Source organism: Myxocyprinus asiaticus, chromosome 28 (genome assembly GCF_019703515.2).
Source record: "Myxocyprinus asiaticus isolate MX2 ecotype Aquarium Trade chromosome 28, UBuf_Myxa_2, whole genome shotgun sequence".
NCBI lineage: Eukaryota > Metazoa > Chordata > Actinopteri > Cypriniformes > Catostomidae > Myxocyprinus > Myxocyprinus asiaticus.
This window is the reverse complement of record NC_059371.1, coordinates 581695-602419: the sequence shown is the minus strand read 5'-3', so window position 1 is coordinate 602419 and position 20725 is coordinate 581695. Positions and strand designations below refer to the sequence as shown.

General features: G+C 42.3%; 1 protein-coding gene across 7 annotated transcripts in view; it reads right to left on the bottom strand.

Annotated features, from left to right (window-relative positions):
• Positions 1 to 612: 612 nt before the first annotated feature.
• Positions 613 to 20725, bottom strand: part of LOC127419215 (calcium-responsive transactivator-like) — a 67791-nt gene continuing 47678 nt past the window's right edge. For all 7 annotated transcript variants that reach the window (XM_051660438.1, XM_051660439.1, XM_051660441.1 and 4 more), the window contains 3 exons: positions 3680 to 3799; positions 3424 to 3554; positions 613 to 3004 (listed from right to left, as the gene is read on the bottom strand). In XM_051660438.1, coding sequence (XP_051516398.1) covers positions 2978 to 3004; positions 3424 to 3554; positions 3680 to 3799 — 278 coding nt within the window. In that variant the 3' untranslated portion in view covers positions 613 to 2977. The remainder of the gene's footprint in view (positions 3005 to 3423; positions 3555 to 3679; positions 3800 to 20725) is intronic.

Genomic DNA, 20725 nt, shown 5'->3' with positions numbered 1-20725 from the left:
CATGTCTGCAAATTCTAGGCAATGGGTGACTACTCTGAAGATGCTAAAATATAACAGTTTTGATTTATTTTGGATTTTGTTTTGTCACAACATAATTCTCATAGTTCCATTTATGTTATTCCATAGTTTTGATGACTTTACTATTATTCTAAAATGTGAAGAAAAACTTTTGACCGGTAGTGTATATGGAGTGCTAAATTTGACCAGAATTACAAAATTAAATTAACCACTTAATAACTCAGTTTCAAATGTGTAATTTTAATACATTTATGGTCTGATAATAATAAATTTTCAATCTTATTATTGTATGTAAACCTTACATACAGCCTAAACCCTGTAGGTGGTAGACACATATTACCACATGACATTATACAAGCTTTATACGATGTAAAATATTATAAAATTAAAAGTGTATTTGAGTTTTTAGATGCAGTATTTCAAGTTTTCAACATTTTTAGTCACCTTCAGTTACCTCCAACATTTTTAGTCAATAATTAGTTGTTAATTGTAGTCTCTAAAGTTATATCAGCTCATAAAAACAGCATGTGCACAATAATATTAAAAAAATAAAAACTGATAAAACTTCACTTCAACTAATACAACTGAAAAAAATATGATGAAATTTGCTTTATTTTTCGTATTTATCAATTACAAAAAAAAAATCATATATCACAAGCAATGCAAAACATTAAAGATGGATATGTAACAAACTGGTCAGATGATCAGTACAACCATATTAACATGATGATCTAACGGCAGAATACACTATACTACCAATAATCAAATCACAGATAAATTATGACAAATAAACACATATGCCACGATTGTCACGGATTAGTATAATGTGGAATAAAAGCTGTTTGACAGCCAGTAAAAATGATCGTTAAAGTCCATTTGTCACATGTTTGTGGTGTGCTGTCCCCTTAGGGGTGAATCTATCTTTATACCACCTTGAATAAGTTTTAAGTTTGAGTTTAGAAATAACCTTAACATTTGTTCATATTAAACAGTGTCATAGCAACAATAAGGCAAGAAAATGTCTTTAATTCCACATTCTAAACAACACTCAGTCCCCTAAAATATAATGAAACACATCACACGGACACTTCACACTTTAAGACTGTTAAGAACTTTGTACTACTTAAAGAAACAAACATGTACACTGGTGGCCAAAAGTTTGGAATAATGTATAGATTTTGCTATTTCGGAAGAAAATTGGTACTTTATTTCACCAAAGTGGCATTCGGCTGATCACAAAGTATAGTCAGGACATTACTGATGTAAAAAACAGCACCATCACTATTTTAAAAATGTCATTTTTTATCAAATCTAGACAGGCCCCATTTCTAGCAGCCATCACTCCAATACCTTATCCTTGAGTAATCATTGCTAAATTGATAATTTGGTACTAGAAAATCACATATCAAACACACTTGAAAGCTATTTGGTTTGTTACACACTTTGTTTGTTTTTGAGTTGCCACAGTATGCAATAGATGGCATATCTTAAGGTCAATATTAGGTCAAAAATGGCAAAAAAGAAACGGCTTTCTCTAGAAACTCGTCAGTCAATCATTGTTTTGAGGAATAAAGGCTATACAATGCTTGAAATTGCCAAAAAAACTGAAGATTTCATACAAAGGTGTACACTACAGTCTTCAAAGACAAAGGACAGCTGGCTCTAACAAAGACAGAAAGAGATGTGGAAGGCCAGATGTACAACTAAACAAGAGGATAAGTACATCAGAGTCTCTAGTTTGAGAAATAGACACCTCACACGTCCTCAGCTGACAGCTTCATTGAAGTCTACATGCTCAACACCAGTTTCATGTAAAAGAGTAAAGAGAAGACTCAGGGGTGCAGGCCTTATGGGAAGAATTGCAAAGAAAAAGCCACTTTTGGAACAGAAAAACAAAAAGAAAAGGTTAGCGTGGACAAAGAAACACAGACATTGGACAACAGATCATTGGAAAAGAGTGTTATGGATCTTAACCTCATTGAGCTTTTGTGGGATCAGCTAGACTGTAAGGTGCGTGAGAAGTGCCAGACAAGACAACCACATCTATGGCAAGTGCTACAGGAAGCGTGGGGTGAAATGTCACCTGAGTATCTGGACAAACTGACTGCTAGAATGCCAAGGATCTGCAAAGCTGTCATTGCTGCACGTGGAGGATTTTTGGATGAGAACACTTTGAAGCAGTTTAAGTTCTGAATTTATTTTTTTTAAATTGTAATAGTAATTTTTCACTTTATTAATGTTCTGACTATACATTGTGATCAGTTGAATGCCACTTTGGTGAATAAAAGTACCAATTTCTTTCCTTAAGAGCAAAATCTGTACATTATTCCAAACTTCTGACCACCAGTGTATAATGATTCTAATAAATAAATCTATACTGTATACAACATATTAAATGTTTATGTTTTCAACTTTGGCCATTTTTTAACAGGGCCAAGACCTGCAAGTCTGTGTCCCCATCAATTATAAAATTGTTTACAGTAGTAAATAATAATAAAATAAAATAATAATAAAAAAGAACATGGATACCTCAAAGATATGCTGTGAGAGAGTTGTGCTATCTGAACAATATTTATTCAGTCAGTCATCAGTAAAACTTAAAGTGCAAAATAAACAAATATTTCCAGAAAAAAGCAAATGTATCTGTACTGAGGCTACAGTCCACAGGTATAAACGGCCCATCCTACTTGATAAAAGCAGGATTGAATTTAAAACTACAGACCCTTGTATCTGTCATTATATTTGACTTGTCCTTTCCACCAAGATGTTTATAAACAGATACTGTAATTAATATATCACTCATAAAATGTATTATATAGCATTTGATTCAGTGGCACACCTGTGATCAGGGACTGATACAGAAGCCTCCATTTTCCTGTTCTTCAGTATAATTAGGGCTGTACATTAATGACTGCCAAAAACAAGCATCATTATTCATTTCCACCTTTCCATAGTTGCTTTATTGCTGATAGTTTCCATACTGACCCTTAACAGAGAAAAATAAAAGATAACTGTTAATGTGTGCTATAATTAAGGAATTGACAGCTTTCTGAAATGCTATGTGACTTTAAGTTTTGCTTTAAGACAAAGAAAATTTAAGTCACATTATTCTCCTCTGCAGAAGCTTGTGTCCAGCCCACTTTCGCTCCAATACGGCATTGGTTCTTGTGTGAGTAGTAACTGAACGTGATGCTCCGTTTTTGAGCATGGGCTGGACATGAGATTTGAAGACTTAAAACAGTCTGTTCCTCACACAATTCTACTGTATGACTCCAAAGCAAGGAGCGAAGTTGAATAAATTATGATTTATTTTTAATTTATGGGTTAATTATTCCTTTTTATCACTGCTTTGGGTTGGTCACAAACAGCACCTCTCTCTCTCTATGGGAAAATAATAGAGCTCACCTGTTCAAAGGTGTAGGATCTCTGTGACTGAGCAGCGGGTCCCGGCTGTGATGAGGAGCGGTATGAGGTGTACTGCTGACCCTGACCTTGCTGATATTGAGAGTACTGAGACGAGGTCGTTTGCCCCGGGCCTTCACAAACAAACAGCACAGCTCAGCTCAGCTCAGCTCAGTTCGCTGGACAGATCCATTTATTACTACAGAAAGCAGTGTGATCTGGTATGATTTCAGTATTGATGAGGTGTAGTGTATATTACCGTATCCCTGAGGCTGAGCACTGTAGCCTGCTTGTGAAGGGTACTGCTGTTGACTGAATGGCTGGTGCTGTCCGGACCCCTGCTGGTACTGTGACTGCTGTTGACTGTATTGAGAGTTTCCTAAAGGACCATTGAGATCATAAAGGCAAAATTAAACTGTACATACCTTCAGAAATTAGGGGCCAAGCACAAAGTTATATTGTATTCGTTAGTTGTCTTTTTTCTTACTCCTTAAAAGGGTGTCTATGGCAGCCCTATGAACCCTTTATAGCAAAATAATGAAATTTGGCACACTGATAAAGTTGAGTATGAATAGCCCCAGACAAAATTAGGGGTCTCCACAATGCCACCACCAGTTCAAAAATTTACTTTTCTTTTGTGCGAATCTTTTGAAACAGTATCCAAGAAACATTTTTTTTTGTTTGATATCTCTCCTTATGCTGATTCTAATGGACCCCTCTTACCTTACAACTCCACCCATTACCGTGGATGCCATCTTAGATTATGACGTTAACAGTTTAAACTTTTCATGTCCTTTGAGCTTTGTCTGATTTGCCCAAACAATGGCTAAAAATAATCTTCAGACCGAGTTGCACAGAGATGAAATTCAAATCATATCAAATCACTTTTATTGTCACACAACCATATGCACAAGTGCAACAGTGGGTGAAAGTCTTGGGTGCAGTTCCGAGCAACATAGCAGTCATGAGACCTATACCAATTTACAATAAACATCAGATTTACACAACACAATTTACATATATAATATACACATAATTACACAACACAATAATAATATACAATGTACAGTATACAATACACACAATATAGAATACACATAATATAGAATACAAATACAATAAAAATAGTAAAGTATATATAAAATATACAGTAGGTTGTATTGTACTGTATTGACATTCAGGCTGTTGGTTGATAGTCAGATGCCAGTGTGTTGTTAAGAGAGAATATATTTTATGACAGTCCGGTGTGAGATAATAAGATTAATAAAGTGCAGTGCTGATGTATTTTGATCGTGAGATATCAAGAGTTCAGAAGTCTGATTGCTTGGTGGAAGAAGCTGTCATTGAGTCGGCTGGTGCGGGTCCTGATGCTGCGAAACCGCCTGCCTGATGGTAGCAGTGAGAGCAGCCCATGGCTTAGGTGGCTGGAGTCTCTGATGATCCTCCGAGCTTTTTTCACACACCGCCTGGTATATATGTCCTGGAGGGAGGAAAGCTCACCTCCGATGATGTGTCTGGCAGTTCACACCACCCTTTACAGGGCTTTGCGGTTGTGGGCAAACTATTGCCGTACCAGGCAGTGATGCAGCCAGTCAGGATGCTCTCTACACTGCTGGTGTAGAACCGTGCGAAGATGTGATGGTTCATTCTAAACGTCCTCAGCCGTCTCAGGAAGAAGAGGTGCTGGTGAGCCTTCTTCACAACGGCCTCAGTGTGGACAGACCATGTGAGTTCCTCAGTGATGTGGACACCAAGGAACTTGAAGCTGCTGACTCTCTCCACCGGTGCTCCATTGATGGTGATGGGGCTGTGTTCTCTGTCTTTTTTCCTGAAGTCCACCACAAGGTCCTTGGTCTTGCTGACGTTGAGGGAGAGGTTGTGCTCTTGACACCAGCGTGTCAGAGTGTGCAACTCCTCTCTGTAGGTGATATGATTATATTAATTCCCTGCCACATGCTTCTAGAGTCAGTGGTGTTGAACTGTCCTTCAATCTTGTCCCTGTACTGGTGTTTTGCTGCTCTGATAGTTTTGCGGAGGGCATAACTGGCTTGTTTATGCTCCTCCGCGTTCCCGGAATTAAAAGCGGAGGTCTGCGAGCTGTTCCAGCACCATCAGGTCGATAAGATCCTCCAGGCCGCACCCTTCCTTGGCCAGCACCCATATGTGGCAGGCATCATGGAGCTGTTGGGCAAACGCGAACGGACAGCCAGCGTTGCTCAAGGTAAGGGAGCGGAATCACTGGCGATGTTGTTCGGGGCTATGGCCAACCCGTTGCAGGACAGCGGTCTTCAGCTTGACATAGTCCAGGCGGTCCTCAGCTGGTAGTTGCTGCGCCGTGAGCTGGGCCTTCCCGGAAAGCAGCGGCAGCATGTGGAGGGCCCATTGGGTTCGCGGCCAGCCGGAGGCAGTGGCCGACTGCTCAAAGAAACTCAGGTATGACTCCAGCTCATCCTGGGGGCCCATTTTTTGGAGCAACAGCTGTGGCTTCGTCACTGCTTCTGGGGCCATAGTGGAGGAACCGCCTGGAGCTAACCAGCTCCGCAAGGCCTACCGATCCAATGGCTCCTGGAGGTGCCATTCTTGCGCAAGGAGGGCTTGGTGGTGGGTCTCCTGGATGCTGGCCAGGGCACGGATGACTTCGTCCAGCGGTGAGATGTCCAAGGCGACCAGTCTTCTTCCTTATCCCGGGTTTCGGCACCATTGTAGAGTATTCAACAATAAGGAAGCGGGAAGCGGGTGGCAGTCCAGGTAAATCAAGCTTTAATGGTTTTTCCCAGTCTAACAAACAGCCTTTGGCTTTTCAGCATCACAGCAGGGCATTTACTCTTCAGCTTCACAACAAGGTATCTACTTTAGCTTTAGTTATAAGAGACAACATAAACTCATAAATATTTAAGTTCAGCAGCTTTGCAGCATTTAGCTTCACGGAATGTCAGATCTGTGCGACTGGGACTCTCCCTCACTGCCGTTTCAAGCCCATCTCCGTCATCACTGTAAGGTGATGGCCCTTACCGCTTCCTCTCTCCCCCAGTGACAGACACATGACCATGTCCTGCTCCACAATCTACATGCAATGTTGACAGCTTTGCCTACGATTCAAGAAATCCCAAAAACCACTATTTTTGCCCATAACTTTTGAACCATATGTTCTTAGACAACAATGTTTGTTTGAGGGCTGGTTATGTGGTGACATGGTAGGTTACATATTGTTTGGAGACTCCAGTTCAAAAGCTTAATTTTCTTTTTTGCAGAGTTTAATTTAGGGTTAAGTTAGGTCTGGGGGTGGGGCCTGGGTAGCTCAGACGCTGGCTACCACCCCTGGAGTTCGCTAGTTCAAATCCCAGGGCGTGCTGAGTGACTCCAGCTAGGTCTCCTAAGCAACCAAATTGGTCCGGTTTCTAGGGAGGGTAGAGTCACATGGGGTAACCTCCTCGTGGTCGCTATAATGTGGTTCGTTCTTGGAGGGGCGCGTGGTGAGTTGAGCGTGGATGCCGCGGTGGATGGCGTGAAGCCTCCACACGCACCATGTCTCCGTGGCAACATGCTCAACAAGCCACGAGATAAGATGCACAGGTTGACGGTCTCGGACGCGAAGGCAGCTGGGATTCATCCTCCGTCACCCGGATTGAGGCGAATCACTACACGACCACGAGGACTTAAAAGCGCATTGGGAATTGGGCATTCCAAATTGGCTGAAAAAGGAAAAAAATAAAAATAAAATAAATTAGGTCTGGGGTTGGTGTGTTAAGAATTATACTTAAATTACTCCTACAAGCGCAACACATTTTATACACTACATAAACACTTATTATCTATATCATCTACCTGTTATTATTACACTGCTCTCTGGAATACTCTATTCTGATTGGTCAATGGTGCCATCCTGCAGTCAGATATTGCTCTGTAACAACCACAATTCCACGTATCAGACTGCTCATCCGGTTCTGTGAGCCGTCTCTCCTGCTTCTTGCCTCACTGTGAGATCTCTACAAGTATGCTAATAAAATTATTTAAACTCATATCAATGTGTCATGTGCATTTATTTATTTATTTGGCAAGTAGTCTTGTAATAGGCTGAATAATGAGGAGTCAAGCAGTCATTTTCACAAAATAAACACCAACAGAACAAACCAGAAGTTGATTTCAGCTGTTCACTGATTTCTTCTCAAATTACATAATTTCAACACAAATCAATATTTTATGTCAATGTATTTATTTATTTGGTTAGTAGCTGTGTAATAAGCGGAATAATGTTCAGTCAGCCAGTTTTTAATCACACAATAAACCCCTTCAGGGTGATAAAAGATCCATTTGCGTCGGGTCCTGATCACCCTGTCTGGGTTTAATGTGCTATACCAGTTGACTGTACATTATCCCTTCCTTACAGCTGAAGTCAGAAGTTAACATACATTTAAGAATGTGAAATGTCAGAATAATAGTAGAAATTATTTATTTCAGCTTTTATTTATTTCATCACATTCCCAGTGGGTCAGAAGTTTACATACACTTTGTTAGTATTTGGTAGCATTGCCTTTAAATTGTTTAACTTGGGTCAAACATTTTGGGTAGCCTTCCACAAGCTTCTCACAATAAGTTGCTGAAAGTTTGATCCATTCCTCCTGACAGAACTGGTGTAAATGAGTCAGGTTTGTAGGACTCCTTGCTCAAACTCTTTTTCAGTTCTGCCCACATTTGCTATCAGACTGAGGTCAGGGCTTTGTGATGGCCACTCAAATACCTTGACTTTGTTGTCCTTAAGCCATTTTGCCACAACTTTGGAGGTATGCTTAGGGTCATTGTCCATTTGGAAGTCCCATTTGAGATTAAGCTTTTAACTTCATGGCTGTCTTGAGATGTTGCTTCAATATATCCACATAATTTTCCTTCCTCATGATGCCATCTATTTTGTGAAGTGCACCAGTCCCTCCTGCAGCAAAGCACCCCGACAACATGATGCTGCCACCACCATGCTTCACGGTTGGGATATTGTTCTTCGGCTTGCAAGCCTCACCCTTTTTCCTCCAAACATAACGATGGTCATTATGGCCAAACAGTTAATATTTTGTTTCATCAGACCAGAGGAAATTTCTCCAAAAAGAAAGATCTTTGTCCCCCTGTGCACTTGCAAACTGTAGTCTGGCTTTTTTATAGTGGTTTTGGAGCAGTGGCAGGTTATGTTGATATAGGACTTGTCTTACTGTGGATATAGATACGTGTCTACCTGTTTCCTCCAGCATCTTCACAAGGTCCTTTGCTGTTGTTCTGGGATTGATTTGCACTTTTCACACCAAACTACGTTCATCTCTAGGAGACAGAATGCATCTCCTTCCTGAGCAGTATGATGGCTGCGTGGTCCCATGGTATTTATACTTGCGTACTATTGTTTGTACAGATGAATGTCATACCTTCAGGCATTTGGACATTTTTCCCAAGGGTGAACCAGACTTGTGGAGGTCCACAGTTTTTCTTAGGACTTCAACCTAAGTGTATATAAATGTCTGACTTCAACTTTAACTGTCCTCCTCGTCTCTGTTCCTCTGCTCTCTGTCCTCCTTCCTTTTGCTCTCCTCTCTGTCTTTATTACATCTGTCCTCCTGATCATGTTTTTCCATGACCTCTTTAAATTGAGGCCTTTTTCTTTAGAAATACATCTAGTGTATTTTTCGGGAAACTTTTGGACATTCTACACTTTGTATTTGATACAGATGACCTATTCCTTCCAATGTCCTGCAAAAAATACTCCACAAAACAAACGCCAGCCAATAGGAGGCATAAACACAAAGAACAAGCAGTTTCATCCACAACTGTCTCGAAGGAGTGTTATTCCACAAAATAAACTCCAGCCGCTAGGCGGGACCAGCACAAAAAGAAACAAAAAAAGGTGCCCAGCTTCCTCAGACAGTCAAGTGTATGTTCAGCGAGACAAGCTCACTTGTAGGCAATGTGAGAAACACACCATGACTTCCTCAGTCCATTGATTTTATGAAAGACATCGCTTGTTGTGGGCATGTAAATATTTTGCAGCCATCCTTAGTATCTATTCTGAATTTGGCCGGAAACATCAGTGCAAAAGCGATCCTCTGTCGATGCAAGAGATTCCTGAAGGAGGGTTACTACATAAAACAAAACTCCAGCCGCTAGGTGGAACCAGCACAAAAAGAAACAAAATGGCGCCCAGCCTTCCCAGACAGCCAAGTGTATGTTCAGTGAGCCAAGCCAACCTGGGGGCCATGTAAGAAACACCAAATGGCTTTCTCACCCCATTGACTCTACGAAAGACAATGCTTGCTGTGGGCATGTAAACACTTTGCAGCCATCCCCAGTATCCACTCCCAGTTTGGCCGGAAACATCACTGCAAAAGCGATCCTCCATTGATGTAAGTGTTTCTTACATTCCTTGCATCGATCACATTTCTCTCGTCGAATTTGCAAAGTCTGGGAACAAGAAAATGCTGTGGTTTTGCCAAGAAAGCCTTCCTTTACTCCTTGCCTCGCGCAACACAAGATTTTTATCGGATGATCTCAGAAATTTGGCCAGAATTGATCGCCTGTCTCCCTCATGCCCTCATGTCATTCCTCATGCTCAGGAATTCCAACAATTCAGATGTTGTTTTGCCGATTACGATTCTCCAAATCCTCAGTGTACGTTTTCGGATTAGCAGCTAATTCCCTCTCCGATGACTCCAGATAATCGATCTGTCTCTCGACGTCCCCGATTCTTGTAACCAACTAAGAGAATTTCACCTCCATCACCGTAATTGATCGACGTATTACAGCAAGATCCTCCATCTCCGCTATGACTTTCGTCAGCATTACAGATATACTCGCCAGTTAACACAGAATTTCTCCATCCAAACCGAGTCCCTGGTCTGCGGGCCTGCCTGAGGTATCAGCTTGAGCACGAAAGTGTCTTCCAATGCCTCCAGAGCCCAAGGATTTTGAATTCTTTGACATGTTGACTTCTTAGAACTGTTGAACAAATCACAGGCATGGAACAACAATACTTTTTAACAAAAGCAAATCTCACACGTGAACTGCCCAAATACAAACAGCACATCACATGCCCCACCAGAGACAGGAACATACTGGATCATTGCTACACAACAATAAAGAATGCATATCGCTCTATCCCTAGAGCAGCTTTGGGACTCTCTGATCACTGTCTGGTTCATCTTCTTCCAACCTACAGGCAGAAATTGAAATCAACCTAGCCAGTAGTAAGGACTGTAAAGGGATGGACCAATGAAGCAGAGCAGGAACTACAAGCCTGCTTCGATTGCATGGATTGGAGTGTTTCTGAGGCTGCAGCCACAGACCTGGACGAGCTCACAGCTACTGTTACATCATATATCAGTTTCTGTGAGGATATGTGCATTCCTACTAGGACTTATTTAAAGTTCAACAACGACAAACCGTGGTTTACAGCAGAGCTCAGGCAGCTTCGTCAGGCCAAAGAGGATGCTTACAGGATTGGGGATAAAGTCTTGTACAATCAGGCCAGGAACACACTGAACAAGGAAATCAGAGTGGCTAAAAGAAGATACTCTGAGAAGCTGAAAAACAAGTTTTCAGCTAACGACCCTGCATCAGTGTGGAGTGGCATGAAACAACTCACAAATTACAGGACTCCTACCCCCAACCCTGTGGTGGACCAACAACTGGCTGACGACCTGAATGTGTTCTACTGCAGATTTGAAAGGCCCAGTCTCACACCCCACGCCCACTCTGACCTTCACTTCACACAAACACCAACACCAACACCTCCTGCAACCCCCCTCCTCCCCCCTCCTGCTACTCAACCTGCACTTAAGATCTGTGAAGATGATGTGAGCCGCGTCTTTCTGAAACAAAAGACGAGGAAATCTTCAGGCCCAGATGGCGTCTCACCAGCGTGTCTTCGATCCTGTGCTAACCAGCTGGCCCCCATCTTCACACAGATCTTCAATAGATCACTGGAGCAGTGTGAAGTCCCATGCTGCTTCAAACGCTCAATCATTATTCCTATCCCAAAGAAACCAAAAATCACAGGACTTAATGACTACAGACCTGTCACCCTGACATCTGTGGTCATGAAATCATTTGAGAGACTGGTGTTGGCCCACCTGAAGAACATCACTGGACCCTTTCTAGATCCCCTTCAATTTGCTTATCGAGCAAACAGGTCTGTGGATGATGCAGTCAACATGGGATTGCATCATATCCTGAAACATCTTGACTCCATTGTGAAAAAGGCCCAGCAGAGGTTGTACTTCCTTCACCAGCTGAGGAAGTTCAACCTGCCACAGGAGCTCTACTCAGTGGTCATTGAGTCTGTCCTCTGCACTTCAATAACTGTCTGGTTTGGTTCAGCTATGAAATCAGACATCAGAAGACTACAAAGGACAATTCGGACTGCTGAGAGGATTATTGGTTGCCCCCTGCCCCCCCCCCCCCCACAAAAAAAATACACTTCCAGAGTGAGGAAAAAGGCTGGACAAATCATACTGGACCCCACTCACCCTGCCCACTACCTTTTTGAACTGTTGCCTTCTGGCTGACCCCAGAATATGAAAAATTTACAGAGATCTGGACCTTGGTGATCTCATAGGTGGTTATATGGTCATGCTTTTGTGTATTGACTAACCTTGGGATGTGTCTTTGCCATTGTTGAATTGTGTTGATTGAGTGGCGCTGTATGTAATGCTGACGGCTACAGTTCAAAAGCTTCAGGGTTAATCTCCACCTGGGTAAGACTTAAAGTTGAATTTAAATTGTACTGGAAATCTTTGTAGTGTGCTTACTGTATAGCTGTAGAGCTTGTCCCCGATCATTGCTACTTATTATTCCTATTATTCTTCCTCTTTCTCCTTAATGGGAGTTTAAGGCAGCACCATGAAATGTACATAAACAAATTATGATATCTGGCACACTGATAGGTGTGGGTACCAATAGCCCCTCAACCAAGCTTGGGGTCTCTAGGCCAAACTCCATAGCGCCACCACCAGTTCAAAAATCCACTTTACTCTTACAGAAAACTTTTGAACTGTCCGATCTAGAAAGAAAATTATTGCTTCTTCTGATAACTCGCGTATGGTAATTACAACATTCCTCTTACATCAAAACCCTGGCTATTACATGATCTTTAGACCAAGCTGCACAGAAATTACTGTAAAGAGTTTAGATTTTTATCTTAGTTGAAAAGTTACACCAATGCAAATTTGACCATGGTGACCGCTGTGCATGTCATTTAGACTTGTTGATTGTTTGGTGCTCTGGTCCAAAGATTGCAAGTTCGAGACCAGAAAAGGATGGTTTTAAAAATTTTACTTCTGTTAACTTTTGAGTCTTTACTTTGGGCTTACATACAACAACATAGACCATACTCCACAGCATAGTTCCTGTTTCAATTCAAAACTACTTAACTGCAATAACACAATTTTCTTAGCAATCATTATGTATTCTCAATTTGGAATGTGTCTTAGGTGTTGTTTAGACTTGTCAATTATTAGGCAATTGGTTGATATCATGTCCTGAGGGAATCTGAGCAGTTTGGAGACAGCACCACATATAGTTCAACAGAAAATGATCTGTTTAACATGGTTAGCATGCTACATGCTATGAAAGCTTTGCATTGCTAATTATGCTTTTAAGGCCAATAGATTGCAATGCTATCTGTAGGCAACATTAGCTCAGCATGACAATCAGTTAGCATGCTAACCAATGCTTTTGTGTGCTATCTCTAAACTTGTCATGTCTCTTTACAACCATTGAGGTGTGTCAGCTGAGTGGCATAGTGGTTTAAGTGCTAGACTACAGATCAAAATATTGGGAGATCAGGTCCAGCAATGGATGATTTTGAAATTGTACTTTTGTTGACCTACGAGTCTTCATGTTGTGCTTACAACAATGTAAGCCGTACTTTACTAAATAATTCCTGTTTCAATTTAAAACTACTTAATTTTATCAGGAAGTCTTGGCCAATAGAGCTGAAAGCCACGAAGAAACAGCAGAAGATCAGGAGACCAAGGCCGAGATTGTGGATGACCAGGAGACCAAGGTGGTACCAGCTGACGACCAGGGGACCAAGGTGGAGATAGTGAACAACCAGGAGACCAATGCAGAACTGACAGACAACCAAGAGACCAGGGGTCAAGACAGACAGGACACCAGGGCAAGGGTGAGGCAGCTGGAGACCCACACCACAGTGCGGTCAGCGCAGCCGGGGTAAGGGCAGGATCACTGATGGCCGCTGGGGAAAGGACTGACCTGGCAGTGGCCGCTGGAGAGATGGAGAGATTGAGGGTGGATGCTGGGGAAATGGATAGGCCATCGATGGCCACAGGGAGTTTGACAGGCATGGTGGCTACTGGGGAGATGATTGGGTCAATGGCCGCTGGGGAGATGGTTGGGTTGTCGGCCTCTGAGAAGAGGACCGGCTAAGGGCAGAGGGCTGCTGGGGAAATGGGTAGTACAACGGCAACCATTGGGGAAGGGACTGACTAGGGAGCTGCAGCAAACTCTGACCCCTCCAGGGGAGCTGGAGCGAACTTGGTCCTCTCCTAGGGAGCTGCAGCTAACTCGGATCCCTCCTGGGGAAATAGGTAGGACATTGGCAGCAGCTGGAGCCCTGGAGTGGTTGTTGGTGGCTCCAGGGAAAGGGACTGACATGGCGGCCGATGGAGGGACTGTGGGGCCATCGGCAGCTTCTGGGAAAGGGACTGATTTGGTGGCTGCAGGGGTAGGGTCAGACTCTCCGGCCACTGGAGAGATGGATGGGTCATTGGTGGCCAGCAGGGAAGTTGCAGCTAACTCTGACCCCTCCTGGAGAGCTACAGTGGACTCGGAAACAGGGACCTGTCTCTTCCTCCTCCTTGAGTGTGATGGGAAGAACTGTGGCAGACTCAGCCACCCCCTGTTAGTCAGCTGCGGACTCTGCCATCCCCTGGCAGTCAGCTGTGGACTCGGAAACCTCCTGGTGGTCAGCCCCGGACTCTGAAGCCTCCTGATGGTCAGTGCCGGACTCGGGTGCCTTACTGCAATCAGCGGCCGACTCGGGCACCAGACCCTATTTCTTCCTCATCCTCTTTTTCAGAACTCGCAAAACAATCTGGCAAGCACATGAGGGAAAATGCACCATATAGACCAGGGCTAGTCAACTGGTGGCCCACGGGCCAAATCCAGCCCACCAGTCATCTTTATCTGACCCTCTGACTGATTTTTGATAAAATTGCCTTGTTCTCCTGAAATAGCAGAGCGGTCTCTGCAGCAAACTTAGCGTTCATAAGCTCGATGCACAGCAATCAGCAGTGAGTTTAACAACAGTCTGTGGCGTGTGAAACAGCATTCGCTGTCATCAGTTGTCCGGATTGGCTTTTCTGCCGATAGATTAGCTCCACTGCTTTACTAAACATTGATCGCACCATTTAGGTGAGCATTTGATTGTGTCTTTTTCAGTCAAATGTATTTATATAAATTGCTTAGTTGTGTGGAGTGCGGTCAAATCTAGAGATGAAAAATGATCACAGCAATTACAGAAATGTTGTCTACTGAAAACTGAACGTTCAAAGAAAATACGCTGAAGAGTTTGCTTTTATTCACTTTTCTTGAAGTGTAAAACAGGTCTGTCTCACCATATTTGCAGGACTAATTTTCCTCTTCACTGAATAAAATATGATATTGTAGAGAAAAAAGAAGAATAGATATTTTCTCTCTTTTTTTCCCAAAAAAGAAAATTCAATTTAAATTAATTCTTAAGGAAACATGACAGTTCTATATGGCCATTGTTTTCATAGGTGGGTTAATATTTTTAGAGGGCTTTAGCAGATCTAAATGTTCATTATTTGTAAACAATAGCCCTAAAATGACCATTATGTTTTTTTTTCCCCCAAAGTAAAGTTGATCAAAACTTGTTTTGTAAGTTGTCATGTTTGTTCTTCAGACAGATCTAATAAAGGAAATTATAGCCAGTTCTTAAAAAAATTATAATTCAATATATAGTACCAGTGCCTATTTTAATAAAAATAAAAACTCAGTATAAAGGGTGTTTTTAATTAACATGTTACTTGCGATGAAAGTGCTAGCTAAGTTGAAAATGAAAAAATGTAGGTCCCTGCCAAGATTTCATCTGGATAATCCCTAACATCTCTAGTAGTTCAAGATGGCGCTGAGTATGGCTGCTGCGTTGCAATCTCTGACCCAGTATTGCAGTTTTTTGTTTGTTTTGCCTACTATTCTTATGTTTTTTGTCTTGGATGATGTCTGCCTTATTGTCTATGATAGACAAACACTTTTGGACATTTGTTCTGTAATAGCATACCGAAAACCAGACTTTAAATACCTCAATGCCGACCCGCTGTTTTCAAACATGACAGCGGAGCCCTTTGTCTGGGCAGGGGGAGGAGAGCCGGTGTTCTCATCAGACTAAGACATCATGCAAATCAACCCCCGCTCTACCAAGTATTCTAATGGCAAATGTTCAGTCTCTGGACAACAAGCTCTGCGAGCTGAGAGCGTGGATCTCTTTCCAACGAGAGATGAGGGACTGCTGCATTATCTGCCTTACAGAAACATGGATGTCTGCGGAGATTCCAGACTCAGCCATCAAACCCGTGGGGTTTCTCCGTGCACCGAGCGGACAGAGTGAAAGACCTCTCAGGTAAAAGCAGAGGAGGTGGTGTATGTTTTATGATCAACAAATCCTGATGTGATCAGAGGAACGTACTCTGATCAAGTCTATCAAGTCTTCTGCTCTCCTGATCTGGAATTATCTCATGCTTCTTTGTCGACCATTCTAGCTACTGAGGGAATTCACAGCAGTCATTATCACAGCTGTGTACATCCCGCCACAAGCTGACACAGACCAGGCACTCAAGGAACTGTATGGGAGTATAAGCAAGCTGGAAACCGCACACCTTGAGGCTGCGTTCATTGTGACCGGGGAATTTAACAACGGCAACCTCAAGTCAATAGCACCGAAATACTACCAACACATCAGCTTCAACACACGAGGGGAACAGGTTTTGGACCATTGCTACTCTCCCTTCCAGGATGGCTAAAAATCCCTCTCCTGCCCACCATTTGGAAAATCGGTCCACTCTTCCGTTCTGCTTCTGCCCGCTTACAGGCAGAAACTGAAACAGGAAGCACCCGCCCTCAGAACAATCCAGTGCTGGTCAGACCAATTAGATTCCATGCTACGAGACTGTTTTGATCACGTGGACTGGGAGATGTTCTGGGAGATCATGATCTGATAACGACATCCCAACATCCGGATGTAACCCGATCCTTCCGACGGGTGAATATCCGTAAAGCCACGGGTCCAGATGGCATTCTGGGCTGCTTCATCAGAGCGTGCACAAACTAAATGGCTGGTGTTTTTACAGACATTTTCAACCTTTCCCTCTCCTTGTCTGTGGTCCCCACATGCTTTAAAACATCCACCATTGTCCCTGTACCATATCAATACAAATCAGCATTCAACACCATAGTGCCCACCAAGCTTGATGTGAAACTCCGGGCTCTGGGCTTAAACAGCTCACTGTGCAGCTGGATCCTGGACTTCCAGTCAAGCAGATGCCAGGTGGTTAGAATGAGCAGCAACATCTCATCACTGACCCTCAACACTGGAGCCCCGCAGGGCTGTGTTCTCAGCCCACTCCTGTATTCCCTGTACACACATGACTGTGTGGCAACACATAGCTCCAATGCCAACATTAAGTTTGCTGATGATACGACGGTGGTAGGTCTGATCACTGACAATGATGAAACAGCCTACAGAGAGGAGATGCACACTCTGACACACTGGTGTCAGGAGCACAACCTCTCCGTCAACGTCAGTAAGACCAAGGAGCTTGTGGTGGATTTCAGTAGAAGAGACAGAGAACACAGCCCCATCAATGGAGCACCGGTGGAGAGAGTCAGCAGCTTCAAGTTCCTCGGTGTCCACATCACAGAGGAACTCACCTGGTCCGTCCACACTGAGGTCATTGTGAAGAAGGCTCACCAGCGCCTCTTCTTCCTGAGATGGCTGAGGAAGTTTGGAATGAACCACCACATCCTCACACGGTTCTACACCAGCACTGTAGAGAGCATCCTGACTGGCTGCATCACTGCCTGGTACGGCAACAGCACTGCCCTCAACCGCAAAGCCCTGCAAAGGGTGATGCAAACTGCCAGACACATCATCAGAGGTGAGCTTCCCTCCCTCCAGGACATATATACCAGGCAGTGTGTGAAAAAAGCTTGGAGGATCATCAGAGACTCCAGCCACCCGAGCCATGGGCTGCTCTCACTGCTACCATCAGGCAGGTGTTATCGCAGCATCTGGACCCGCACCAGCCGACTTCATGATAGCTTCTTCCCCCAAGCAATCAGACTTTTGAACTCTTGATCTCTCACGATCAATATAATACATCAGCACTGCACTTTATTAATCTTATCTCACACTGGACTGTCATAAATTATATTCTCTCTCAACAATACACTAGTAACTGACAATCAACTGACAGCCTGAATGTCAATACAGCACAATACAACCTACTGTATATTTTATATATACTATTTTTATTGTATACTCCGTATTCTATATTGTATGTGTATTCTATATTGTGTGTATTGTATACTGTACATTGTATATTATTATTTGTACAACCCCAATTCTGAAAAAGTTGGGACAGTATGAAAAATGCTAATAAAAACAAAAAGGAGTGATTTGTAAATTATATTCACCCTTTGCTGTATTGAAAGCACAACAGCTAAACTTTATAAGATGTTTTACCTTCTGAATTTTATTGTGTTTTTGAAAATGTAAATAATTTCAAATCAGATGATTGCAACACACTCCAAAAAAGTTGGGATAGTTGAGTGTTTAGCACTGTGAAACATCACCATTTCTTCTAATAACACTTTTTAAGCATTTTGGCACTGAAGATAAAAGTATAGAAAGTGGAATTTTCCCCCATTCATCCATTATGCATGACTTCGGCTGCACAATTGTACAGGGGTCTTCGTTGCCGTATTGTGTGCTTCATAATCCAACACATTCTCAATTGGAGATGGTCAGTACTGCAGGCAGGCCAATCTAGCATCCGCGCACTCTGCTTATTTGGCCAGTATGAGGTTTGAAGTTGTCCTGCTGAAAATGCTGTGACATTCCTGGAAAAGACGGTGCTGAATGGCAGTATATGCTGCTCCAAAATTTGTACATATCTGTCTGCATTAATGGTGCTCTCACAGATGTGCGAGTTACCCAAGCCACGGGCACTGACACACCCCTGGCCCATACATATATTGGCTTTTGGACCTGACGCTGATAAAAGCTTGGATGGTCCTTTTCCTCTTTGGCCCGGAGAACACGAAGGCTGTGTTTTTCAAAAACGATTTGAAATGTGGACTCATCGGACCAAAAAACATGGTTACACTGTTCTACTTTCCATCTAAGATGAGACCGAGCCCAGAGAAGTCAGTAGTGTTTCTGGACAGTGCTGATGTAGGGCTTCTGCTTTGCATTGTAAAGTCTTAACTTGCATCTGTGGATGCAGCGGCGAATGGTGTTGACTAACCAAAGGTTTACTAAAGGGATACCCAAGCCCATGTTCATGATATCCATTACAGATGAATGATATTTTTTAAGACAATGATGTCTGAGGGATCAGAGATCACGTGCATTCAGAAGTGGTTTTCTTCTTGCCCTTTACACACCTAGATTTGACCATATTCCTTGAATCTTTTAAATATATTGTGCACTTTAGAGGGTGAAATGGCCAAAATCCTTCCAATTTGTCTTTGGGGAACATTGTTTTCAAAGTGCTGGATTATTTTCTGAAGCATCTGTTGGCAAATTGACAAGTCTCGAATGATCCTTGCTCTTGAAGGACTAGGCTGTTTTTGGAGGCTTCTTATATACTATGACACGATTGCCTCACCTGTTTAACATCTCCTGTTTCACATTGCCTTGTTATTTTAACACATCGTCACATTGTTATTAGTCTTAAATTGCCCCTGTCTCAACTTTTTTGGAGTGTGTTGCAATCATCTGATTTGAAATGTCTGTACATTTAAAAAACAAAGAAATTCACAAGGTAAAACATCATATAATGAGTAGTTGTAGCGTTTTCAATTTAGCAAAGGATGAATATAATTTACATACTTTGTATTTTTATTAGCATTTTTCATACTGTCCCAACTTTTTTGGAATTGGGGTTGTATATTGTGTTATGTGTAAAAATGTGTATATTAGATATGTAAATTGTGTTGTGTAAATCTGATGTTTATTGTAAATTTGTATGTCTCATCACTGTCATGACTGCTATGTTGCTCGGAACGGCACCCAAGACTCACCCACTGTTGCACTTGTGTATATGGTTGAGTGACAATAAAGTGATTTGATTTGTTAGTTTGTGTGTAGTTGAAGAGCCCTGATATAGACAGAGGAAAACACATGAGGAACAGGTGACAACAATTAACACAACAAAAATAAGACAAGAAGGTGTAACAAACACAAACAAAGCCATGTGTTAAAAACACAAAACAAACACACCCCCAAAAACAGACAAACAGAGGACAGTCCAGACGGAATCATTATATATATAATTACGGATTGACGGATGTCTTAACTTGAGGAAAAACTGCAAGATGTGCCGCAAAATTCTTTGTGCCGGTCAAAGATCCATAAAATGCATAATACTAGTGAAACAGCGTGTTCGTCTAACTCAACATGATATAAGCAAAATCTCAACATAAAAATGTAAACTCTCCAAACACCCTGGTCATGATCTGTAGCAAAACCTGAAATGAAATTTGCACTGGCTGTTGCGTTGCCAAGTGCTTGTGAGATTATTTTAATTGTATTTTAAAAACGAATGGAATGTCTACAACATCATAACCATGTACAGCAAGACTGCAAAAACTACCTCTTAAAACTGCATCCCTTGTTGCCATGTTCACGCTTTATAATGAGACCATTAAACGGCTACAAGGGCCTCTGCGTGGGGATGGATGATACACCAGCAGAAATGTGTCAACCACTAGAAATGTATCAAGTAGCCTATCAGATGGATGAGCACACACAGTGCGTGGGGAGAGAAAGAGACTTTCTGATATACAAGTAGAGGGGGCTTCAAGGTAAAAAAGTTAGGAACACAGTCTAGCGCATGTTTTTGATAGCAACACAATAAAAAAAAACAGCATACAGTATATGGACACAGAAATCAAATTCAGGAATAATATTAGGCATTATTGCATTACTACATACAACACTTAACAGATAGTTAAGTGCAATGCGATGCACCTCACTGATCTCTGCCTGCATCACCTTGGTCTAATGATG